Genomic DNA, 26,527 nt, shown 5'->3' with positions numbered 1-26,527 from the left:
TCCTATTCAAAAGCAGTTGTGAAAGTTACTAGGGAAATTGAATTTTTTGTTCTACTTATTTACTGCTTTCTGAAATATAATTGTACGTGCATGTCTTGTGCTCTGGATACCTATTTAATAAATTATAATGAGTAAAGGATTGCTTATAAATATATCTACCTCACTGAAAAAAGGGGTGCCCAGAAGGATAACAAATCTGGGTTCTGCAGACCAAGCAGGGAGCAAGTTAAGGAAGTCATTTTTCTCCACATGAGGATGTAACTACACTTGGAGAGAGAAAATGCTAGACAAGTAAATGTGAGCAGTGTATAGCTGAATTGCTTTGATGATGACATTAAGGTAATAAGAGGAGGATTGGTCAAGTGATAAGTGGTATCGAAAGCTGAGATTTATGTTCAGTCTTCCTGGCACGTTTTTTTTTCCTGAATCATTTTCTAACATAGTTGGGGAATCTCCTTTTTTAAATACTATGTATTGTCTTAGAAATACAAATACAATTACAAACTTTTTAATTGAACATCACAAGGAATCGCGTATCAAGAAAGACTTAACTGAGACAAAGATTAAAATTTTCAAAAGCGCCTTTAAGTTACATCTACACTACAGATGTCTGCCAGCATAATTATGTACGTTAGTTATCTGACCCAGATAATTATGCCAGCACAAATCTGTAGTGTAGGCCTGGCTTAAGCCTCATTTTAAAATATAATTTAGGCATTTGGGAGCCTAAGTCTCATTGAGTGTCAGTGGGACTTAGGTTCCCAGTTTACTTAGGTTCTTTGAAAAATTTTACCCAAGATGAGGTTAGTAATTTAAGGTGTGGTGTTTGCCTTCTTCTGAATACAGTGTACATATTTGTTATGTTTAATTTACATCTGACAGATTACTAGCGTTGCATAGTGTGCGTTTTCCCCCAGTTTGTTTAGTAAAGACAAAGTTTTTAAAGGAAATGCTTATGATGGAATTATATCCCTTTTTTGTAGGGGAGTTCAGCGATGGCTCCAATGAAGCAGGCGGTATCTATCAAGTTCTGGAAATACCATACGAAGGCGATGAGATAAGTATGATGATCGTTCTTTCCAGACAGGAAGTTCCACTAGTCACACTGGAGCCATTGGTCAAAGCCCAGTTGATTGAGGAATGGGCTAACTCTGTGAAAAAACAAAAAGTGGAGGTATATCTTCCAAGGTGAGGATATATTTCCAAGTACACATTTTTTAACAGGGTGCATTTATATGTGCTTTGCCTGCTATGTCATTATATGACTGTACAGGGTAGCAGAGAAGTATTGGCGCAGTAGCAATTGCTTTTAATCATCACAACAGTGTTTTCTGTTTTCAGGACAGTTTGAGATTTGTCATGTGCTCTGCAGGGGGGTGGGTTTTAGAAAACAGATGTGAAATTTCTAGGCAGTGAGAGAACAGGGAGGGAATCCTTGGAGATTTCCCATTAAAATTACATCCAAGAGGCCATTTTATTTTGATGTAAGATGATCCAAATTGAAACCTTTCTTCTTGTCAGCACTGATTTTAAGGTTAAAAGATTGATTTACACTGGTTACTTGGAGCAATGACAGATCCGTTCCATCGGATACAAACCTCTTGTCAGGCTTTTCTGTAGCCATCTGTTGCAGTAGTGACCCTTACAAACTTGCCAGTTACCTTTTCAATAAGGAAGTATTTGCAGTTATATAACCTTAGCGTTTGTAATATGCAAGGTTATTCTGTAATAAGCACAGGAACATACAGGAATCCCTCCAGATTTGTTTTCCTTTTGGGCCTGATGCAAAGTCCACTGATGTCTATCGACTTGATATTATATCAAACCGTTGCATCTATTTTCCTTAGGTGACAGTGGCAGCTTTTCAGTGTATAGCAAGAACTTCCCTCAGTGATGTATGCAGTTTTTGAAAAGATGCTCTTTAATCATCTTAATTTCTAAATTTAGACTAGCTGAAATTTCATTATATCTAAGAATATAACTGTGCTTCTCATTTATTGTTTTATGTAAGGCTTCTTTAGGCCACTCTACAAACTGAACAACTGCGGGGGGGAGTGGCAAAGGAATGGTTTGAAAACAGGGAACAGATGGTGGCAGAGGACATCTGAAGTGCATTATGGTCCAGTGGTTTTAAGGAACTGTTAGCTTTGCCACCATTCTGTTGCTGCGGAACAAAGACATAAAATGGTAGTTACTGCTCTTTATTTCAGTAACGTTTAATTGAAATCGTGTACGTATGACCCAAGGGCCTCTTTGTGCTGAGAAGGGATAATTTATAACTGTTTTCTTTTAAACGAATAAAACTCTCTTAACCTAACCCTTGTACCCATGTGAAGGTCCTTTTCAAGAAGATACCTTGCAGCCATGGGTCCATGCTATGGATTGTAGAGCAAATCCAGAGTTATAGGGCTAGATGAAGGCAAGCCAGGGCCCTAGGCATATCATACCACCCCATTCTGGTCCTATCTCAAGCCATGCCTCCTCCCCACCACCACCACTTGGAGTGGCAGAGGCTGGGAAACCCCTCCCAGAAAGGCAAAAGCATTATTTTGGAGTCTCCATCTCCCCCAACCCCCAAGAGCAGCACAAGTAGCCACTTCTTCCACCACCACCCTTGCCCCCTGCACTCTGGAGGGGCACCAGGGGGGCCTGCACAGCAGCCAGCATGTATCTACTTGGGCTGGGCCCACTACACTGTTCTTCAGCTGGGGTGGTGTTGGCAGGGCCCTCCAGAGCAATGCCCCCATTGAGAGGCATGAGGCAGTTCACCCATCTCAGAACTACTGTTCCAGGTTGTCTGCAGACTCAGGCAGGTGTCATTGCATCTGTTACAGTCCTATCACATTTTTTTAAAGCTGCTCTTTGCAACCATAAGTGCTAGAAACTTTGATAAAGCCTCTGCTTTTTTTTTTTATGTTCCCTCTAATTTTTCCATCCCTCTGCGGGATAAATTTTGTTATGCGCACTGAGGTATGTGCGGATGTGCTCCACCAGTAGAAACAAAAAACCTAGATATAGTTATATATTTTTAAAAAGTTAAATAGGGACAATTACTTCAGCCAGGACAGAGAATATATGTGCATTGCGGGAAGTACCAAGACATAACAACAACAATAATACAAGTATGTGTTGGGAGGTGAGTGTGACACAGAGACGGGGTGTGTGTGTGTGTGTGTGTGTGTACGTACGTACGTACATACATACATACGTGCTGGCTGCTGAAAAAGTTTCTGAGACGCCCTGTGCTGTCTCTTTAAGGCACTCATTGAAAGCTCTCCTGCTCTGATCTGAGCCATGTTGTCTCCCCTCCCCAGCTCTGCAGAGATGGGGTACATGAGCAGGGAGGGAGAGGGGGAGAGAGAGAGAGAGACTGTGTGTGCATGTCAGAGACACACAGACATACAGAGAGACTGTGACTCCGTAAGCTGGATACTGGGAAAATCTCAGAAACAATGCACTGTCTCTTTAAGAAAGTCACTCACCCTTCCCTGCAGCAGCTCCAAGTCTTGAGCCAGGCTGTGTCCCCTGCCTCTCCCCTGCTCTGCAGAGATGGGGTACAGGGGCAGGGGAAGGAGGGACACAGACATCGGCACCCTCCTCTGCCCCTGCACAGCCAGCAGGCGAGTCCCAGGAGCAGCTACAGGACAGAGCAACGTTGCAGCCGGGGCACCTGAACACATGCACAGCACTTAAATCTCTCTTGTGCAGCCACTCAAGCGCGCAGCTTACAGGGAACACAGGACTCTCTAATGTCACATGATTCCAGGAGTCAGAATCCTAGTCATGCGCCTATAGTGGGTAGGCTTTAATCCAGTCCTGCTGGGTTATGCATACTTCCCCACTCCTATTGTTCCTCCTCCTCAAACCAACAGCTCCTCTTCTGCTAGTCTTCATGCCCCGTCACGTGGAGGAGCCCATCCCAACCAGCTGGGAAACACAGATCTACTACTCCCAATGACAGGTTTCAGAGTAACAGCCATGTTTTCGTGTCACAAAAGCTTATGCTCAAATGAATTGGTTAGTCTCTAAGGTGCCACAAGTACTCCTTTTCTTTTTACTACTCCCAATGTAACCTCAGTTTGCACCTTCCATCCAGCAATCTTTAAGCATTTTGTACACGTTAATGAATCTGGATAAAATTGGGTGCCATTAATCTCCCTCTATATTTTCAGATTATTAAAAAAACTAGTGTGGGCTTGAAATTCAACATAGAGATACTGTAATTCCCTTATTAAATTGCAGAGATTAACTATGCACTCCCAGCATGCTAGATTTCCATTAGGATTCAGAGGTGATCTGCAGAATTTTATCTGTGCACTAAATAAACACTTCATAAATATTTTATGCTCTCACTGAAAAGGCATGTTATGAAATGTGGCCTGCAGACTCTGTCCACTGAGAAATTGAAAGCAGCAGTGGAATAGAATTAAATTTTCATACCCCTGAAAGAAACTATCCAATTATAAAGTGAACATTTTTTAAACTTATACATTTGTAATCGGGCCTGAATGACTAGTCACAGCAGAGTTAATCACAACTTTTCCAATATCTGTCTGTGCTATCTGTGTGCAAATGAAACTCTGTATTACTTCTCTTAATAGCAAAGGGGACAATTATACTTTCTCATTTTTCATTTTCAAATCATTGTTTCCAGCTTAACCAGGGCTAAAGTGATCAACATTTTAATCCACTTCTGCATAGAAGTGAAACAGACCATGAAATTAATTTACAAAAACGTCTCCCAAACATAATTTATTTGAAGAGCACCAAAGGGAGAACTACTGGCTAATAACAGGAGCGCAGTCTGAGCAGTTCTTCAGAGTTTCACATGCCACAGTTTGTTTGCCTTAAAAAGGGGAGTGGGGAAGCTTTTCCTACCTGCTCATTCTTTCCTTGGCCCTTCTGCTGTTTCTGGTATTTGTCAGCTCTGGTTCTTCTTGTGACATGATCATAGAGATGTCCAGAACTCTGGGTATAGCAGCTCTTACTGCCGTGAGTGAGGGCTGAGGTAGAGGATGCCTATGGCCTGATCTTGATGGACAAAGATGGGGAGGGAGGAGGCTGTTTCAGTCATGTTCGCTCAGATGAGTTATCTTTGACACCATTGAAAAGCCCTGTTAAGATGCAGGCTGATATGTCTGAAGTCATGTTAACTGACCATATAGAAGCCTAGTCTCCCCACTAGACTAAAACACTGCTTCAGATGCTGAGGGCTTATACTGGCCACCTAGGCAGGTGTTAATTTTACCTGTGATCTGAACTAGTGCACTTGTTCCTCTTTTTCATTTGCTTTGCTTTTTGCTCTGCATAAAAGTATATGCTATGGATCAGTTTGAGAACCTAGATTTTCAACTTCCTGTCACAAACTAAGTAACTTTGAAATGATAACCTCTGGCTGAATTAAATTTTTGCTCCAACTCTTTTTGCTGTATGAGCAAAAAGTAGACCCAGTCCCCTTTGGTTCTAAGTACTCTCAACTCCCATTTGGTTCAGTGGGAATTCAGCAGCTCACAGGAGGCACTCAGCATCTTGTGGGACTGGGCCGTCTCTCCTTTCTCTTCTGTCCTTTCTGAACATGGAAGGTTTTGAATGAATCGTATTAATTAATTCTCTACATAAATTCTAAACTAAGGACTCTGTTCTGCCAAGGAAATAAATACCTCCTCTAAATCTCACTGTTGTATAACTTTAATCCTTGACGCAGGGCTCATCTTCAATAACTCTGGCATTTATTGGAAAGCTGGATCATATCAGAGAAGTTTCGATACTGTGTTTTGCTATCCCTAGATGATATGGTGCCTGCCCTAAAGAGAAACGTGGTCATCTACTTTAGTGAGCTCTGGATCAGGCCCACAGTTCTAGGTAGGAAGTGAAGAGAGAGACCAGGTAAACCTAGTAAAAATATGACTGCCACACTAATGCTTACCCCGACTCTTTCTCATACTTGGCTTGTTGTGCTGCTTCTTTGCCTCTTGCCAACATCTGCTCTCTTTATAAAAGTCTCCAAAGAGATATTAACATGTGAATACATATTTATCAAAGCTATTGTAATAGAGGAAATAATTCCCAAGTGTGTAGCAGATGTTAGACGTTCCCCTTTGTATTAATGTACTACACATTCAGGCCAGTCATCTCGCCTCTTAACCTACGGTGTTATGGCAATAAACATTATTGGGTTCTTTGAAAGTGGATCAGGTTCACAAGTTAGTGCTCTTTCAGGGAACAGATAATTGACATTTTTCACTCTCATGGAAGCATGAGGTCATGTAACAGTTTTTCCAATGTATTCTATACAAACAAGCTTTCATTCAAGCCCAGCTAGTCCTGTCTTTCTCTTCTATCTCTTGTCTGGGTGTTTTTTTGTTTTTTGTTTTGTTTTGTTTCATCAATGCAGAAGAGTCCAGTTTTTCACTTGTTTTTTGCATTACTCTCCCTATGGTGTCTCAGGGTTGATAGAATACATTTAGTTTTAACATGTAGGTTTTCTTTTGGTCAGATTCGACTTAAGTTTCAAGTGCTGTCAAATAACTGCAGTTCTTCAGTGACTATGACTTCTGTCTGATGGGTATGAAAATTTGATTTGCCCTATTTGTAGCATTTGAAGCTCCAAAGTAAATCTCCTTTTCTCCAGTTGCCAGTGTAAGACTGGAAAACAGATACTTTTAGCGCTCATGGGAATATGCAGTTCTTCTGCTCTGCATGATGCACCCACATACTTCCTGCACATTATGGAGGAAACTACTACTTTATGGTTGAATATCATGTAATGCAGCATTCCCAAAGTGTGGGGTGCCCCAAAGGACTAGCTTAGGGGCTGGGGCTGAACAGGCAGCTCAGTTGTTCTCTGGACTACCTGCTTTAATTATAATAATAATAATCATAGAATCATAGAATATCAGGGTTGGAAGGGACCTCAGGAGGTCATCTAGTCCAACCCCCTGCTCAAAGCAGGACCGATCCCCAATTAAATCATCCCAGCCAGAGCTTTGTCAAGCCTGACCTTAAAAACTTCTAAGGAAGGAGATTCTACCACCTCCCTAGTTAACGCATTCCAGTGTTTCACCACCCTCCTAGTGAAAAAGTTTTTCCTAATATCCAACCTAAATCTCCCCCACTGCAACTTGAGACCATTACTCCTTGTTCTGTCATCTGCTACCACTGAGAACAGTCTAGAGCCATCCTCTTTGGAACCCCCTTTCAGGTAGTGGAAAGCAGCTATCAAATCCCCCCTCATTCTTCTCTTCCATAGACTAAACATCCCCAGTTCCCTCAGCCTCTCCTCATAACTCATGTGTTCCAGTCCCCTAATCATATTTGTTGCCCTCCGCTGGACTCTTTCCAATTTTTCCACATCCTTCTCTTAGTGTGGGGCCCAAAACTGGACACAGTACTCCAGATGAGGCCTCACCAGTGTCAAATAGAGGGGAACGATCACGTCCCTCGATCTGCTGGCAATGCCCCTACTTATACATCCCAAAATGTCATTGGCCTTCTTGGCAACAAGGGGACACTGTTGACTCATATCCAGCTTCTCGTCCACTGTAACCCCTAGGTCCTTTTCTGCAGAACTGCTGCCTAGCCATTCAGTCCCTAGTCTGTAGCGGTGCATTGGATTCTTCCATCCTAAGTGCATGACTCTGCACTTTTCCTTGTTGAACCTCATCAGATTTCTTTTGGCCCAATCCTCCAATTTGTCCAGGTCCGTCTGTCTCCTATCCCTACCCTCCAGCATATCTACCTCTCCTCCCAGTTTAGTGTCATCTGCAAACTTGCTGAGGGTGCAATCCACACCATCCTCCAGATCATTTATGAAGATATTGAACAAAACCGGCACCAGGACCGACCCTTGGGGCACTCCACTTGATACCGGCTGCCAACTAGACATGGAGCCATTGATCACTACCCGTTGAGCCCAACAATCTAGCCAGCTTTCTATCCACCTTATAGTCCATTCATCCAGCCCATACTTCTTTAACTTGCTGGCAAGAATACTGTGGGAGACAGTGTCAAAAGCTTTTTTAAAGATGGGCACTACATTAGCCATTTTCCAGTCGTCTGGGACTTCCCCCGATCGCCATGAGTTTTCAAAGATAATGGCCAGTGGCTCTGCAACCACAGCCGCCAACTCCTTTAGCACTCGTGCACGTCCAGCTTTTCTAAATAGTCCCGAACCGCTTCTTTCTCCACAGAGGGCTGGTCACCTCCTCCCCATGCTGTGCTGCCCAGTGCAGTAGTCTGGGAGCTGACCTTTTTCGTGAAGACAGAGGCAAAAAAAGCATTGAGTACATTAGCTTTTTCCACATCCTCGGTCACTAGGTTGCCTCCCTCATTCAGTAAGGGGCCCACACTTTCCTTGACTTTCTTCTTGTTGCTAACATACCTGAAGAAACCCTTCTTGTTACTCTTAACATCTGTTGCTAGCTGCAACTCCAAGTGTGATTTGGCCTTCCTGATTTCACTCCTGCATGCCCGAGCAATATTTTTATGCTCATCCCTGGTCATTTGTCCAATCTTCCACTTCTCGTAAGCTTCTTTTTTGTATTTAAGATCAGCAAGGATTTCACTGTTAAGCCAAGCTGGTCACCTGCCATATTTACTATTCTTTCTACACATCGGGATGCTTTGTCCCTGTAACCTCAATAAGGATTCTTTAAAATACAGCCAGCTCTCCTGGACTCCTTTCCCCCTCATGTTATTCTCCCAGGGGATCTTGCCCATCAGTTCCCTGAGGGAGTCAGTCTGCTTTTCTGAAGTCCAGGGTCCGTATTCTGCTGCTTTCCTTTCTTCCTTGTGTCAGGATCCTGAACTTGACCATCTCATGGTCACTGCCTCCCAGGTTCCCATCCACTTTTGCTTCCCCTACTAATTCTTCCCGGTTTGTGAGCAGCAGGTCAAGAAGAGCTCTGCCCCTAGTTGGTTCCTCCAGCACTTGCACCAGGAAATTGTCCCCTACATTTTCCAAAAACTTCCTGGATTGTCTGTGCACCGCTGTATTGCTCTCCCAGCACATATCAGGGTGATTGAAGTCTCCCATGAGAACCAGGGCGTGCGATCTAGTAACTTCTGCGAGTTGCTGGAAAAAAACCTCGTCCACCTCATCCCCCTGGTCTGGTGGTCTATAGTAGACTCCCACCACGACATCACCCTTGTTGTTAATTAATTAAAAAATTAATAAATAAATAATAATGCAGTAATCATCATCATAATTGATTTAAATCTCCAGCTGTTACAGCTGCAAAGAAATCCTTGAAAATGTGACCTGAGTGTAACTGATACTGTGATGTCTCCCTGAGTTTTCCAAGAGCCTGAAGTGTGAACAGACCCATTATTTTCAAGGGGAGTTCATTCATATGCCAATTGTGATATTTTAATTGTAAATTCACCATTTAACAGAGCATGTTAAAAAAAAAAAAAAGGCATCCTATTAAAAAGATCTACAGAATCTAGACTGAGTCAGCTGATTCTGAATAGGTTTTCAACAACACATGGCAAAGTGAATGGGGTGTGATTAGTGTCACTTTTCTTAAAGGGCCAGCTTGTTTTTCAAAAGTTCAAGAAACACTTGTAATGTTTCTCAGTCCGTATCTAGGAGTGTACATTTTTCTGATGATCAAATCTGATCATCTGATGAGATCCCTTTGCAGGCCTTCTGATGAACTTCACCCACCCAACATTTTGCCCTGTCAGAGGTCTGAATGAGAATAGGGCCTACATTATATATACTGTCAATACCATATTTTATATAGTTCTTTAGTAATATGATAAACTTTTTGCTTTTTTCCCCCTCCTTCCCATCCTCCCAGCCCCATCCCCCCTTCTGCAGCATATTCAGTTTTGATGTTTAGGGATTTTTCAAAAATAACTCCCAAATCTCTTCCGAGCTTAGTATGCAAAAGTATCTTTTCATGTATCCGTTTGCGTTCTCTTTTTTTTTTTGTAGTTTATTATTTGTCATTTATCTGCTAAGCATGTTATTTGCGGTCTAGTAGTCCAGAGACTTAAATCCACTTAAATCCCATTTATATCTCCTTGTAATCTTTCTGCAGTTGGAAGTTTTCCATTTGCAGTAGTTGGGGTTTCTTTGTTTTTTATGACAGGTTTCAGAGTAACAGCCGTGTTAGTCTGTATTCGCAAAAAGAAAAGGAGTACTTGTGGCACCTTAGAGACTAACCAATTTATTTGAGCATGAGCTTTCGTGAGCTACAGCTCACTTCATCGGATGCATACTGTGGAAACTGCAGAAGACATTATATACACAGAGACCATGAAACAATACCTCGGTATTGTTTCATGGTCTCTGTGTATATAATGTCTTCTGCAGTTTCCACAGTATGCATCCGATGAAGTGAGCTGTAGCTCACGAAAGCTCATGCTCAAATAAATTGGTTAGTCTCTAAGGTGCCACAAGTACTCCTTTTCTTTTTGTTTTTTATGGGTTTTTTTTTTGTTTTTTGTTTGTTTTTGCAACCTCTAGGTTGTTTTTCAAACCCATTACCCTCACTACCATTCTACCTCACTTTAATGGTTCACCAACAATGTTGAGTTTCATCAGATGTGTATAGTTATGTTTATTCTCTGTCAGAGCCTATTGCTGATGGGAGCCTATCTAGCTGATTTGACGCTGGCAGTAAGAGATATTAGTTGGCACCTTTATTGTAATGCTTACTCTTTTTTAAAAAAAATAGCCAATTGCTTTACATAATGCATATATAACCAACTAACCTAATACCAAATAATGTCATCCCCTGTGCGGGTGGATTAGGGGGCATGCTTGGGCTCTTAATTTTGAAATTTATCTCAATTGTAACATGGCAATAAATATTCCTCAGAACGTTCACCTCTATATAAGGTGCCCATGCAAGTCCATCTGCACCATTTAAACCCCAGTTAAACCCTGCATCGAGGGCCAAGCACTTTCAGCTCTTTCTAAGAGTTCGCACTGAAGTCAGTGGATGTCTACACTGGCATAATTGAGAGCGGAATCTGGCCCACCGTTTCAGAGCTTTGAAGTCGGGAGGGGCTTTGAATGAATAAAGACTTGAGGATTTGGCCCTTAATGCAGGGCTAAAGTTGTTCAAAGGGCCTTGCATTGGCTAACTGCATGGGGCTTTATTCCACTCTATGTGAACTCCCAGTTCATCGCCGTGGGCAAAGTGAGTGCTGCATCCTTTCAAAGAATAAAGCTAGTTAAGGACACTTTCCCCTTCCTGAAATCATGTTGGCTGCCTTGGTTCATCTGTACACTATGCCTTTACATGTTGTTCATGAAGAGTGTGCAGTGCTCTGACAAAAGATATCAAGCTGACAGCAGTGAAATTTGCTAGAGCACCAGAGAGGACTTTCCCAACTAATGACATTGTATTAGTCACTTGCTGGTCCTCTGGTATCCTGCCAAAGCAATGAATTCTTAAGGAAGACTGCGTCTCCTGTTTTCCTCCCAAGCACCATGATCCTCCTGTAGGTTGTTTGGGCCTGGTGCTTTAATTATTTTGCTGTCACCAATAAGGTGTAGCTGCTCCTGTACTATCCCTCATAAATCATCTTTTCATTTAGACAAATTCTTCCTTAGTAAAGAACATTAACGTCTGTTTAGCTGAATTTTTGTTGATTCTCTTTGGCTTTTTTGTCACTTTTTACCTTTACGTTTTTGTTGCATAAATATGAATCATGTTTTCCTCTTTCTTCTTCTGTTAGATTTTTCTTGACAGTGGGAAAATCCAGCTGACCTTTTTCATTTCATTCTTCATTATCTCTAGATTTTTTTTATTTTGGGGGAGGAAGGGGGGGCGTTAAGCTTCCAGTTTTTGCACATGCCCTGACATTCAGTGAGATCATCTCCACACTTCATCAACTGCTTTATGCTGGGTCAGGATTCTGTGCAGCACCTCTCATTTCTCACAATGATCACATCAATAGGATCATTGCTGCTGGATGGTTGACACATGTTGCATTATACGTGGTTTGTTAATATGAAATAAGACTGTTTAATTATTTTTATTACAAGAAATGGCACAGTGGTACAATAGTTTTTCTACTGGGTCAAGAGTATACGAGAGAGATTTTACTAAGAACTGCAGTCTGAATGCAAAATAGTCTCTAGCCATATGGCTTGCTGAAGAAATTGTGTAATGAAACCCTTCTATACTCTGTGCTTTCTCTTTGTGACCCTACAGTTGATGGCCGCATAATTGAAATGCTTTATAATTAATGTTCTGGTCATTTTACAGAGAGCCTTTATTACACGAAAATTTCCTATTACGCCTTCTCATCTATCAGTAGACCTCTGTGACATTTCTAATCTAGCTAAAGGTAGCCCTTTGTCATTATTACTTTGATAAACTCCTTTACTACAGGACTTCCTAGTCTAGGACCCAATGCTGCAACTTTGAAACTAATGAGAGTTTTGCCATTGACTTCATTGGAAGCAGGACCAGAATGAATTACTGTAGCCTTCTTGGTATTCTGTGTTTTTTATTTATTTTCTTAAAATAAAAGATGAGCATCTTTATTTTCCTAATCTTTCTTTTTGCTAACAGCTATCTATAAAGTTTCTGCACTCTTTTTGTATCACTCATTGTTCCATTATCTAGATTAAACTTAATCACATTCGGTTTGATATTTGCTAGCTTTCTTTTTCTCCTATCTATTTAATCTAACTACCTTACTAAGTTTTTATAGGCAGGGATTTTGTGTATGCCTCATGTATGTAATGTTAGCATATTTCGGGGGCTAGTGCAGTACAAATAGTTATAGAATATTCTAGCCATGAATGTCCGTTATCAATAAATATACGTATTTATAAGCATTTCTATAGCATGCAGCACCATACTATAGTATCTGAGTACTAAATTTGCTTCTTTTTTATTTAACTTGATGTTTCAACCTCAATTAACTGCAATTTACAAACATGCTAATAAAAATAAATACTACTCATACATCCTTGGATTTTGCAATTCTCTGTTATGCTCCCCAGGTTCACAGCAGAACAGGAAGTTGATCTGAAAGATGTTTTGAAGGGTCTTGGAATCACAGAAGTATTCAGCAGAAATGCTGATCTCACTGCAATGTCTGGTAAGACGCTCTTGTTTCCAGTCTTTCACAATAGAGCATAAAGTCTTGACGTTATTGAGAGAGAGAACAAAAAAGGACTGCGAAATTTGTTTTTGCCAATAATATAGTAGGTTTTTGTGACCCTGCAGCATTCTTTTAATATCTGACAGCGTGCATTTATCACTGAATTGTGAACTTTCCAAGAACAGTTTTGAGAGAGATTATTTTACAAGCTTTACCAATCTGTGGGTTTTACCTTTGCTTAAGAACCTCTACTCCTGGTGTTAAGTGGCAATGCTTCTGTTGCATGAGTAAAGAGAAAAAGGAACATTATGCAAAAGGTGGATGCCACTGGCATGATGAACAATATTGAGGCCTCTTATACACATGGCCTTAATGGTTCAGTGGATTTGTTTTTTATCTCGTAGCCTGAATTCAAACAGCAAGTGACTTGTCATCTCTTACCCCAGGGGCCATCTGTCCACAGCATACAGCTATCATAAGGTTAATCATCTTCTGTGTAGAAGAAGCATTGGAAAAGAAAAGTTTTTAAGATTAAGGCACATGAGCACAAATAACTACATCCGCTGCATGTCTGTTCAAGCCAGTTGTCAGCATTTCACTTTCATACCTACCAAAATCCTTTAAATTTAAAAATTCATTTCAAATAGACTCAGCAAAAAGAGCTGGGTTGGTTTTTTTTTTTTTTAAATGAACGTGAAGTCCAGGAAAGGTGTTGAGCAGACAACTGCAGGAAGTGACAGAGTGCCGTCCTTCTCTGAGGAAATTACTCCCTTACACGCAACAGTAGCAGGCAGTTCTGTAGCACAAGCTCCCCCATACTGAGTCCTGACCTGACGGATGAGAAACTGATTCAGTCTCCAGGCTTATTTGGTCTCTACTTTCTAGCTATCAGCTATTGCCAATTAGCTGACCATGATGGTTTAATGGATTCTAAGGCCAGAAGGGACCATTATGATCATCTAGTCTGACCTCCTGTGTAACACAGGCCATAGAACTTCCCCAAAAATTACTTCTAGAGCATATCTCTTGGTACAATGTCCAATCTCTATTTAAAAATTGCATTGATGGAGAAACCATTGGAACAATTTACCAGTTACTCTCACCATTAAAAATTTATGCCTTCTTTTCCAGTCTAAATTTGTCTAGCTTCAACTTCAGCCACTCGTTCGTGTCATACCATTCTCTGCTAGATTGGAACACTCATTATTAAATATTTATTCCATGTAGGTGCTTAAAGACTAATCAAGTCACCCCTTCTCTTTGTTAAGCTTAATTGACTAAGGCCATAGCTGCAGGATGGGAGGGTGGGGGCTATATCCTGGGAACTCTGAAAAAGATTTGGGGATCAAGGTGAATAATCTGCTGAACATGAGCTCCCAGTGTGGTGCTCTGGCCAAAAGGGCTAATGCAATCCTTGGATGCATAATCAGGGGATTTCCAAGTAGGAGTACAGAGGTTATTGTACCTCTGTATTTAGCACTGCTAGGACTGCTGCTAGAATACTGTGTCCAATTCTGGTGCCCGCAATTCAAGAAGGATGTAGAAAAGTTGGAGAGGGTTCAGAGAAGAGCCCCGAGAATGAACAAAGGATTAGAAAACATGCCTTATAGTGAGACACTCAGGATATACGTTCTTTGTTCCTAGATGTATATACATTTATGTGTAGCCTTATTAAAATGCATATTGTTCAATTGTGCCCAGTTTTATTAAGCAATCCAGATCTCTCCGAATCAGCAACTTTTCTTCTTTATTTACCACTCCCCTACTTTTTGTGCCACCTGCATACAAATCACTGAAACTTTGGTTTCTTCCAGGTTATTGATTTTTTTTTTTTTTTTTTTAAAAGGCATAGGGCCAAGAACCAACCCCTGTGGGACCTCACTGGAAATAGACCCACTTGATGATGATTCTCCATTTACAGTTATTTTTTGAAACCTATCATTTAGCCACTTTTTAACCCATTTAATGTGTGCCATGTTAGTTTTATATCATTCTAGTTTTTAATCAAAATGTCATGCAGTACCAAATCAAACACCTTTCAGAAATCGAAGTATATTACATCAACGCTATTATCTTTATCAACCAAATTTGTAATCTCATCAGAAAAAGATATCAAGTTAGTTTGACAGAATTTGTTTTCCAGAAATCCATGTTGATTTGCACTAATTACATTACCTTCCTTTAGTTCCTTATTTAAGTCCTATAGCGGCTGCTCCATTATTTTCCCCAGGATCGATGTCAAGCTGACAGGCCTATAATTACCCAGGTCATCTCGTTTACCCTTTTAAAAAAATTGTCACAACATTAGCTTTCTTCCAGTTTTCTTGAACTTCCCCAGTGCTCCAAGACTTACTGAAAATCAACATTAATGATCCAGTGAGTTCCTTGTTGTAATTTACATTTATATAGCTCTGTCTCCCTTGTCCCAGAACACTTCACTGGTCTTAACAAACTGATACACAATCTATACCAAACTTCAGTGTGGTGTGGACATTAGGAATTGGACTGTGGCAAGAAAACAGCCATTATTACTTTGTCACTGCTATCCTGGGCTGGATTTGAGCTGTTAAGCCATATCCAGCACCCAGACTCCAGAGCCACCCAGTGCCTACAGAAATACTGGTTGAGTTGTTCCTGCTGTGGCCTTCCGCTTGCAATCCTTATTCTACATTAGCTCTGCAGTTGTGGGGGGTTTTTGTTTTGTTTTTTTTTAATATACCTTGGTTGTCCTCAGGGGAGCCCACTGTCCTTCCACCCAGGAAGCTGTAGCCCAGGGGTTCTCAAACTGGGGGTTGCAAGATTATTACATGGGGGTTGCAAGCTGTCAGCCTCCACCCCGAAACCCCACTTCACCTCCAGCATGTATAATAGTGTTAAATATATATTTTAAAAAATTAATTTATAAAGGGGGTTGCACTCAGAGGCTTGCTGTGTGAAAGGGGGTCACCAATACAAAAGTTTGAGAACCACTTCTGCAGCCCTTCTGGGTTGCTGCTTAATCACCCAGATGGATACCTGAGTCATGGGAAGTCTCCTTTCTCTATCACCTACTACAGAGAATCAGAGCCAAGTGAAGGTTTTCAAACAACAACAGCAAAAAGTTTTAATCTGAAACTTTCACCAGAAATGTTAAGGTTTTGTTTTCCAAATGTTCCCTTTTTGCAAAGTTAGATATTTTTAAAAAAATAAATAAAAATTGGTTCACTTTTCCTTCATCAGCTTTCTCTTTCTTTTCCTCCAGCCCTCTGGCCCACCCTGTCTGTCTGTCTTTCTCCATTACATAAAATGGAAAAGGGAGGGGGCAGGAAATATAAAAATGAATATACAAAAAATTGTGCCTTTTTAAAAACCTGTGGAATGAATTTTCCACATTTTTCGTGAAGCATGTCTTCCCTTGTTTTGATGACCTGTAGTGGAAATGCTGATCCCACAGTAATCTGTAGCTCTAACACAAGAAAAATCTTAAAATGAATGTATCAAAGATAATTTTGGAAGTTCACTTAACATGTTGGGTGGTGGTAGGACTGGCCCTCCCTCCCAGTCTGTCTGTGATGTAGTATCCAATAGTGCAATGTAGCATGTCCCTTTATTTCACTCCATATACAACACAGAGGCATAAACATCAGTGAGCAGCTCTGCACACAGGAGTGCAACAGATGGATTGAATTTGTTTGTGTTTAATCCATGAGATTAATTATTTGTTCAAAGATTTATGTTTTGTACAATTATGTCTTACGAAAGCAAGAGAGAGTTTAAGACCACATATATATCTTGCTTGGACAATTTAACTTTGCTATTAAAGGCACAGATGCACTATATTTATGGCCTATTACAACAATCTGTAACCCCCAATAACCCCCCTTTTGTGTCCTGTGACTAGAGAAGTGTTAATGGGCAACTTCACCTTCACTGGTCTCTTAGCATATGTGTTAACTACATATGATAAACAATCTATTCCACCGTGGATTTAATTCTGAGGCTCTGAGGGCTTGCCCATGTTTAAAATGCTATGGTTTAGACACTAGCTACAGCAAGGGGAGGGGTTCTCTCAATGGCTAGATAATCCACCTCCTGGAGAGGCAATAGCTAGGTTGACAGAAGAATTCTTCCATCCACCTAGCACCATCAATGGGATGCAACACCATCTTCTGAGGGTCCCTAGCCTCCGTTTGCCAAAAGCTGGGAATGGACAACTCACTTGATTGCCTGCTCTGTTCATTCCCTCTGAAGAACCTGGCATTGGCCACTGTCGGAAGACAGGATATTGGGCTAGATGGACTGTTGGCCTGACCCAGTATGGTCATTTTTATGTTCTTAGGACTGGTTGGCTTAACTATGCTGCTCGTAGTGGGACTTTTCACAACCCTCACCAATGTAGTTAAAACAACCTAATTTTCTTGTGCACACCAGGTGTGAGACTCTTTCCCAGACCTTAAGAGCTCTGTGTAGCTCAAAAGCCAGGGTTGGTCTGCACTGGGAACTTATTTTGGCATAGCTACGTCTCAGGGGGTGTAAAAAATCAGCACCTCTGAGATGTAACTAAGCCGACCTAACCGCCTTAGTGTAGACAGTACTTGGTTGACCCAAGAATTCTTCCATTGGCCTAGCTATTGCCTCTCAGAGAGCTGGATCACCTATGCCGATGGGGAACCCCTCCTGTCAGCACAGGTGGTGTCTACACTGAAGCGCTACAGCAGCCAAGTTGCAGTGATGCAACTCTGCCAGTGTAGCGTTTTAAGTGTAGACATAGCCTTGTCTCTTTCATTACAGAAGTTGGTCCAATAAAAGATATTACCTCACCTATTTAAAGATTAAGTTGTTCATATTGGTATGTAAAGCATTAAGTACAGCAATGATTAATGTTGCTGCACTCTAATTTTTCCCACTGAATGTCCGAGGAGATGTCTAAGGACATTCATAGTTTGCCTATTTCTTAATTTAATAAAGTAATAGAGACAAACTTTTGAGAGAGCTTTTTGTAAGTTCAAAAGTTTGTCTCTCACCAACAGAAATTGGTCCAATAAATGGTAGTGCCTCACGCACCTTGTCTCTGTAATGTCCTGGGACCAACATAGCTACAACACTGCATACAGCCATCAAGCATAAGCATTCCTTAGGGTTTAAGACTATCATGAGCTTGTAGATGGCATTTTTCTTACTCCAAAGGATTTCTTTTGGTAAATACATTGGTCAGCTCAAATATTTAATCAAATTGTGGAAAGATTCTCAACTAGAGTAACTGAAATTACACTAGATGGAATGGAAAATTATAGGCTATGCCAGCCAATGGATAGAAGGGGGACTATTATAGGAGTGATATGTAAAAGAAAGACTTCTAGCTATGTAGATTATTAGAAGTGTTCATCAGAATATTTCCATTATAATTGACTAACTGTTTTTGCATATAGCACTTACTGCTGAGAATTTACTTGTTCCACATGACAGAGTGGGTGTAGCCTAGAGCTGGCTCAGCACTCTGAACTTCCTAAGGGTCTCCCCATCTGCTGAATAGGGAGATAATTGATTAGTTCTGGATGATTAACCAGTCAATAATGTGATTCAGTTAGTCTGCTATGGACCATTAAATGGGCAACGGGAAAGTAAGGGGGAAAAGAGCTGGATGGAAAGGTTAGGAATCTGAGAAATGAGACTTTTCTCTCCCTGCCCCCCTCACCCCGCCATCTAAGGGATATGCTCAAGCTTCGGAAAAGCCATATGGTAATAGGACATGAAGCTGCATGATATATTGTAAATAAAATGCACTGTAGTGAACTTTATGTAAGGGTGTGTGGAGACTGTTTGCAAAGAGAAATTCAGAGTGAGGGAGCACACACACACACCCCCCATGACATGCCAAAACGCTGCAGTTCATTCTTCAGAAAATTCATTTTATTTAAGTCTGAATACTTTCCTATGAGTGGTCACTTTACAGGAAGACTGCCTCTGGATTAGTGATGCAAATAAACCATTTAGACAAACTTTTTGGTAAAGTGCAAAAAGTAATAATCACATGTGAACACTTCACATATTATATTTTTGAGATCTTTCTATTAATAGCTGTTATGTCAATACCTAAATGAGTGAGAGTTCTGCTTAATCCATAAGATAAACAGATGCTTTGTGACAGATGTGCTACAAATAATACAGTGGAGGCTATTTCTCCCTGCTTTCAAGACAACAGCAGCATTTCTGAAAGCTTAGAACTGAAGCCTAAAGCTTGTACAGTTCTTAGCAGTCTCCTGTAGGTTTTACCACATATGATCCCATAGGAAATCAGTTGGGGCTTTTGTTGAAGAGATGCTGAGCAGTTGAACTGCGAGAGCTGGTTCAGTTCAGAGCCAACCTAGCTCATCTTGAGTTAATGAGACGTATTGGAGTCATGTGATAGGCAGGGCTGTCTTTCCTCTCAGTTGTTTACATTAGCATTGGAACCATTATCTTTTGTTATGAGAGAGAGTTGACATAAATGAAGATCAACTACAAGAATATTCCCACAGCCTTTTCTTATGGTGGTGATTCAGTGTGTTCAGTTAATGACTTATTTGATTGCAGGTATTGTGTACTAAGGGTTATGTCATGGAAGGCTTCAGAAATAGAGAAGGTTTTTCAATGATTGGCTTCTTAGTTTAAATTTTGCACGTTGATTTATTTCCCTGTTATGAAAAAAGAAAAGGAGTACTTGTGGCACCTTAGAGACTAACCAATTTATTTGAGCATAAGCTTTCGTGAGCGATAGCTCACTTCATCGGATGCATACTGTGGAAAGTGTAGAAGATCTTTTTATATACACACAAAGCATGAAAAAATACCTCCTCCCACCTCACTCTCCTGCTGCTAATAGCTTATCTAAAGTGATCACTCTCCTTACAATGTGTATGATAATCAAGTTGGGCCATTTCCAGCACAAATCCAGCACAAATCTGGATTTGTGCTGGAAATGGCCCAACTTGATTATCATACACATTGTAAGGAGAGTGATCACTTTAGATAAGCTATTAGCAGCAGGAGAGTGAGGTGGGAGGAGGTATTTTTTCATGCTTTGTGTGTATATAAAAAGATCTTCTACACTTTCCACAGTATGCATCCGATGAAGTGAGCTATCGCTCACGAAAGCTTATGCTCAAATAAATTGGTTAGTCTCTAAGGTGCCACAAAAGTACTCCTTTTCTTTTTGCGAATACAGACTAACACGGCTGTTACTCTGTTCCCTGTTATGAATATTCTATTAATTTCCCAGCTCTCAATTTTATTCTCTCGTGTCTATGTGGATATGAGATATTTCACCATGTTTATCCCCACCCCCACCCCCCCACCGTTCCTCAGACGTTCTTGTCAACTTCTGGAAATGGCCCACCTTGATTATCACTACAAAAGGTTTTTTTTCCCCCGCTCTCCTGCTGGTAATAGCTCACCTTAAGTGATCGCTCTCGTTACAGTGTGTATGGTAACACCCATTGTTTCATGTTCTCTATGTATATAAATCTCCCCACTGTATTTTCTACTGAATGCATCCAGTGAAGTGAGCTGTAGCTCACGAAAGCTTATGCTCAGATAAATTTGTTAGTCTCTAAGGTGCCACAAGTACTCCTTTTCTTTTTGTGTGAGTATATGTACAGTGTAGGTCTAATCCAGTGTGTGTGTATTTTTTCTGTAATATATTGTGTTGCTGGGGTGGGGTGGAAAATAGTTAAAGATTGTACTAACTAGGAGTGTAAGGGCCTATTGCCAGGCCCTTCTATGGTCTGATCCTACTGCCATTGAAGTCAATAGCAATGACTTCAGTAGGAGCTGGATCAGATTCATCCTGAATTGCTGGGATGGGAGAGAGCACACAAGAGGGAGAAAGCAAAGGCTCAGTCCCTCTCTCAGTGAACTCAGAGTCAATTACATCATTTCCATTGGCCTCACTAGGTATGAAGATGAATCCTTGGTGATCACTGGTGGTGATTCTATTGCAATACCATCTGACATTTAATTTTTAAAGTCAGGATGGAAAGAAAATATGCATGAAAAATATGGGCCTGATTATGCAAGCTCCTTCCCAGAAGTTATAGCATCTTTCAGCATTGGTTCAAAATGCAGAAGCAAATAACTACTCTCTGCTTGTAATGTTACATCCTTTCCTTTCCAACTTTTGGTCTGCCTTGTCTATTTAGAGTTTAAGCTCTTCAGGGTATGGACTGTCTCTTTTATTCTGTGCTTATATGAAACCTAGCAATGAGGGCTCTGTCTCAGTTGGTGTTTCTAGGTGCTACTGTGATTCAAATAATAGTTTAAATAAAAATATAAACAAGGAAAAGGCTGTTTAAAACCAAGATGGGGGAAGAAGTCATTGCAGTTGAATTTGTTCTTTGCCTTCAGGTCTTGGAGGTGTTTTTTTAATAATAAAGCTTCTTTTTTAAAAGCTTCACTTTTTACTAACCCACTTTAAAATGTCTCCTTTTTTTTTTCTTCCCCTCCCCCCAGATAGCGAAGAGCTTTACCTTGCTAAAGCAATTCACAAGTCGTTCCTAGAAGTTAATGAGGAAGGTGCCGAAGCTGCTGCTGCCTCAGGTATCTGACTCTGAAAACAGGAACTCAATTATGGGTCTGGCTGTCCTATATTAATTAGTATTTTAAAAATGTCTTGGTGCGGAGCCGAAAAGCTGAGCGCAATACAGCATGAGGATGTAGTCTGGCAAGTGTCCCTCCTTCCCGGAGAGGATGCTGGAAATTGAAAATGCCAACATTTTCTTGATATGAGTGTGTCATAAAGTGTCAAGTGCTCAGTGGAAAATATTGCTCCTTTCTCCCATTTCCTTTCTAATGAGAGGTGGGAGGGTACGTGCTGCATTTTTGAAGATAGATTTTCTTTCTGAAACTTGAATCTTGGCAATTTGGAATGGTTGTGGTTATTTTATTTTCCCCATCTTGTGTGATTTGCTAATTGAGAAGGTCTGTGTGTTGTCTCCAAAATGGTTAGAAGTACCTCAGAGACATTGTTGTGTTTTAATAAGCACTTAAATGGGGATGTGAGCTGGGATGCAATAACTGGAAAAGGCTAGCTTGCCAGCAGTGATGCTTCAGGGGCCAGATGGTGAAGATGCTTGGTTGTCACAGGCAAATCTTGACTCTCCCTCTTGCAAATGAGTTACTTCATTTGCCAACTTGCTTGCATTATTATGTGATTTCTCTCCATAAGTACTTGTACTATTCTTCGAGCAAGAGAAAAGCAGCATCCTTTATAGTCAATCCCAGTGATTCTTTCGAGCTTAGCATTTAACATTCATGTGGGCAGAGATTATTGGCATGCATAGGTGTTTTTTTTAATTGCCAATGCAGTCAAAATGAAAAAGTTAATAAAACACTGTAAATAATAAAGCCCTAGTGAAAACCTTAGAAGATTTCCAAATATAAGAAAATACCAAATGGCCAAAGTCTGCCGGTCTCCTCATCTATTTTGCCTTTAACTTTATTCTTTAAAACAGAGTAAACAACAAAGAGCTAAATTAAAAATGGCAAGGTCAGCCCACACTCTTAACTCTTCTATCTAATAAGCAGTTAATGTGAGTACCAGGGTCAGGCTTAGAGCTCTGTCTAGCACAATAATGCATTTTCTACTGTAATGCATTTTCCTTTGAAAGGGAATGGCCTTCATTATCCAGGGGTTCTGCCTTTTTGTAAATTATAAGCTGTTTCATCATCACTGGAAATAAATTGTGCCATTGCCCATTGTTAATCCTTCTCCGAGCATACATAGACATGTAATTACTTTGGAAGCCTGCTTCCTTTTAGATTAGAAGTGTCATGCTATTTGTTGGTGACAGTGCAGTCATGTAGGCTTTAATCCCTATTCATGGGCTTTACAAATATCACGTGTGAAGAAGTTAACATGCTGTATAGAGGGAGAGCATGGGGAAGATAAAGCAATACCTGACATGCTGCTTGTGTGTGTCCTCTCCCCGTTAGGAATGATTGCCATTAGTCGAATGGCTGTGCTGTACCCGCAGGTTATAGTCGATCATCCATTTTTCTTTCTGGTCAGAAACAGGAGAACAGGTAAGTGTATGCAGTTTCCGAGCTGCTTTCTCATTGTTTACAGTGAATCCCCATCAGACCCATGCAGTAGAAGCGCTCTGTTTTGGATCAATAAACTGGTCTCAGAGAGTAATTTTTTCTTTACTTTCTGCTCTGCAATGCTTTTGTGTTGAGGGATTTTAACTAATCTCTCATAACGCACATTCCTTTAACACTCCTCCCAACCCCAACCTCACACAGGAATAGCCTGAAAAATATTATTGCTCTTTTTTGGTAAGGGATCGTTGGAAAAATTCACCAATAAACTTACTGAGGGCTGAGGCAAATTTGTCATTGTAATCTTAAACAATAGCTCTATGTTTGACTTCATCAGGGGACACAGTCCTGAATCCCCTTGTGCAGTCAGCATTCTTTGAACATACCCTCTGACTTCAGTAAGAGCTTCGCTTTAGTAAGTCCAGCAGAACTTGCCCCAATACTAAGTGATTTCCAGAAAGGACAGATATTGCAGTTATGAATAATTCTCTGGTTCCACTGGTATATATTCTGTGGCAGGCAATGATGAGAACAGTACTTGCTGGCAATACAGCCTCTGATGAAGCAATGTTTTGGTTTGATATTTGTAATTCGTTCTTGGTAATGTCATGGACGTGACTGGATAACAAACAGCATGTTACTATGTGGCCACACAGGAGCTGGAGCTGTCTGTTATGACATCTCGCCTAGTCTGGAGCAAAATTCAGTCGCTGCAGGTCACAAGGGTTTTCGTGCATCTGAGATCAGTCTGGCCCAGCATGTGCAAGATCTGCTTTCTTATTGTTAAACATTCATATTGCAGTACTGCCTAGAGTTGGGGGCCCATTGTGCTAGGTGCTGTACAAACATTAAAAGCCTTTGTCTCAAACCTTGCATATGGTGAGCTAGGTGTGTCAGAGACGCCCTACCAATGTACTGTCCAAGCGGATTAAGCTACAGTGAACTAGACTCTCATTACTTCTGAATGAGGGCATCCACACAGGGTTTAATACACGATAACTTATGTCCATTTACTGAGTGTCCCCTTAGGGACCCTTCCAGAGAGATGGGGAAGGGGAATCTGATGGGCGTCACAGAAGGCTACAAAACCCTCAATCTGATAGTGTGTAGTGAGCAATTTATGCACTGAAGACGTGCTATATGTGGGGACTGAATGACTGAGGACAGTAGTACTTGTATATACAACTTTTTGCCTCTTTGTATCCTTCAAATGAGAAACAAGTCCAGTAAAAGACCAAAGTTTCATTCTTTTTGGAGTCATTCGGAGTCTTGCCAGGGAATTCAATGGTAGCAGAAACATGAAATTATCATGAAAGTTGCCTGTGGGCAGATGTCCACATTTCAGTTGATCCTTCTTGAGATCCTCCACCTAGAAGCCAAGGACTGAATGGATGTGGACACTGAACTACCCATTGACATCAGTGATGGCCCCTCTAAAGCCGAATGAAGTCAATATGCATCTTTCTATTGATTTCAGGGGCTTTGGAGCAAGCCTCTGGAGTGTGTTGAGGTGCATTGTCAGGGCAATGGAGAAGTTTTCACTGCTTCTGTCTGCACTGTACCTGTTCTGAGTACAAACAGAGGAACTCATTCTCCAAGGCTATCAATCCATCACCTCTCATGGATACTAAACTCAGACGTGTGCGTGTGTACGTACATACATGTGCGCACACAATTTATAAACATTGTGCCCTATAAAATCTGTATCCTTATCAGATGATGAATAAATCACGAATAACTTCAAACAATGGAGGGTGGTTTAGAAGTGTGTGTCCTTCTTTGTGGTTCTAATTTGTGTGTTCTCTCATTTGGTTCAGGTACTATCTTGTTCATGGGAAGAGTCATGCACCCAGAAGCAATGAATACAAGTGGCCATGACTTTGAAGAACTTTAATAATGCCACACACTAAAAAGGAGGGAAATAAGCACACTGAGTTTATAATTGATATATTTAAGGTTTGCCGTGTTTTACAATGTACCTTAAGACACTGTTTAAATACTTCCATATTTAACATGGTTTAAGTTACAAGCCAAGTTTATGGAGGAAAGCTTTCAGTATTAAAATAATGGTTCTGTTGCTGTCATTGTGATTGCTGTGTCAGTCCTTAAAATAAAATTGTATACATGTCAACAGCTGTGTTTCTTATTTTAGTGAATTGTACTGCAAAAGTTTAATTCGTAAGTACTATATTTGTTACACCTCAAAGCTATCATGATCAGTAAGACCAGACTAGAATGTCTACAGTTTTTTAAATATTACCAGTGGCAAAACTTGATAAATTATTCATCCAGTTTTATTAATTATTTGAAAAATGTAGTCTCTCTTGAAATATTTGCAAGCAGATTGTAATGTCTTGTAATTCATTCATTATTTGAATGCTCTTATGCAAATCTTTTTAACTCTCTGGATTGATTGTGAACTGTTCTGAAAGTATTTAGTATTCACTGTGCTGGTTCGTTGTGATGGTTCAGATAAGACTTGTGGGGTGAAATCCTGACCTCTTCGATGTCAGTGTAAAACACCCACTGACTTCAATGGGGCTAGGAGTTCGTGCGTGGTGACATATAATCTGTTGGATAACTGTGGTAGCCCTTCTTCTGTGAAGACTCCCACATGTGAATCTAAAATGCTGTTTTTATGAATACTCCTGCATGTGACTTTAAAAATTCACTTTCCATGAATGCTGATGCCAGTAAAACTCAAATTGCATGAATGTTTGTGAATAGTGAGCACAGAGCATGACTGAACTGAAATCATTTACATAGTCACATAAATATTTGTGGATATTTTCCCGCCTCGCTCCTCCCCCACCCCAATGTTTGCCTGGCTCTACTCACTAATTCTATCTCCACAGCTCTCTCACAGTAGTGAGCAACAAGAGCATTTCTACAAAAAAGGCTCTTTCACATAATCCTAAAATGTGTGAAAATGATGTTCAGTTTGTGAAATAAATGTCTAATGAAATCTAATCCTCTTTCTTCCTAAACTTCTTACTGAGAACAAAGTGCCAGATGGAACATAATGATACATGCCACACTCTAAATATGAGGTGGGATAATAAATGCCACACCCACTCACAGGAAGGAAGAGAAAGTACCCGCCAGTGCCAGACGTTAACATATAATTATCACTTCCCACATTGTGTAAAATATAAAATGAACTGTAATTCCTAACAAAGGTGAAAGGGAAAAAAGAAAGAAGGTGGTAGGGCTGGAATCCAGTCTATGGCAGAAAATACAGTCTGTGGGTAAGAGGCAATGTGGTTCCTTCTTCCAGTCAATAGGAATTTTGCCTTTGAATTCAGTGGGAGCAAGCTGAGGCCTAATTTCTGAAAAAGGTATTGGCTGAGCTTTAGGTGGAATCATTCACATAATTTCCTGGTATATTTTCAGTTTAAAC

At 40.6% G+C, this 26,527-nt stretch overlaps 1 protein-coding gene across 1 annotated transcript in view; it reads left to right on the top strand.

Annotated features, from left to right (window-relative positions):
- Positions 1 to 26,092, top strand: part of SERPINI1 (serpin family I member 1) — a 78,534-nt gene extending 52,442 nt beyond the window's left edge. Inside the window, exons 5-9 of the mRNA XM_074963610.1 lie at positions 984 to 1,188; positions 12,974 to 13,071; positions 21,541 to 21,627; positions 23,023 to 23,112; positions 24,945 to 26,092. Of these exons, the coding sequence (XP_074819711.1) occupies positions 984 to 1,188; positions 12,974 to 13,071; positions 21,541 to 21,627; positions 23,023 to 23,112; positions 24,945 to 25,021 (557 nt within the window). The 3' untranslated portion in view covers positions 25,022 to 26,092. The remainder of the gene's footprint in view (positions 1 to 983; positions 1,189 to 12,973; positions 13,072 to 21,540; positions 21,628 to 23,022; positions 23,113 to 24,944) is intronic.
- The last annotated feature ends 435 nt before the right edge of the window (positions 26,093 to 26,527 follow it).

The sequence above is a fragment of the Natator depressus genome, chromosome 9 (genome assembly GCF_965152275.1).
Source record: "Natator depressus isolate rNatDep1 chromosome 9, rNatDep2.hap1, whole genome shotgun sequence".
Taxonomy (NCBI): Eukaryota; Metazoa; Chordata; order Testudines; family Cheloniidae; genus Natator; species Natator depressus.
Note: the sequence above shows the minus strand (reverse complement) of the source record. Positions and strands in the feature narration are given on the sequence as shown.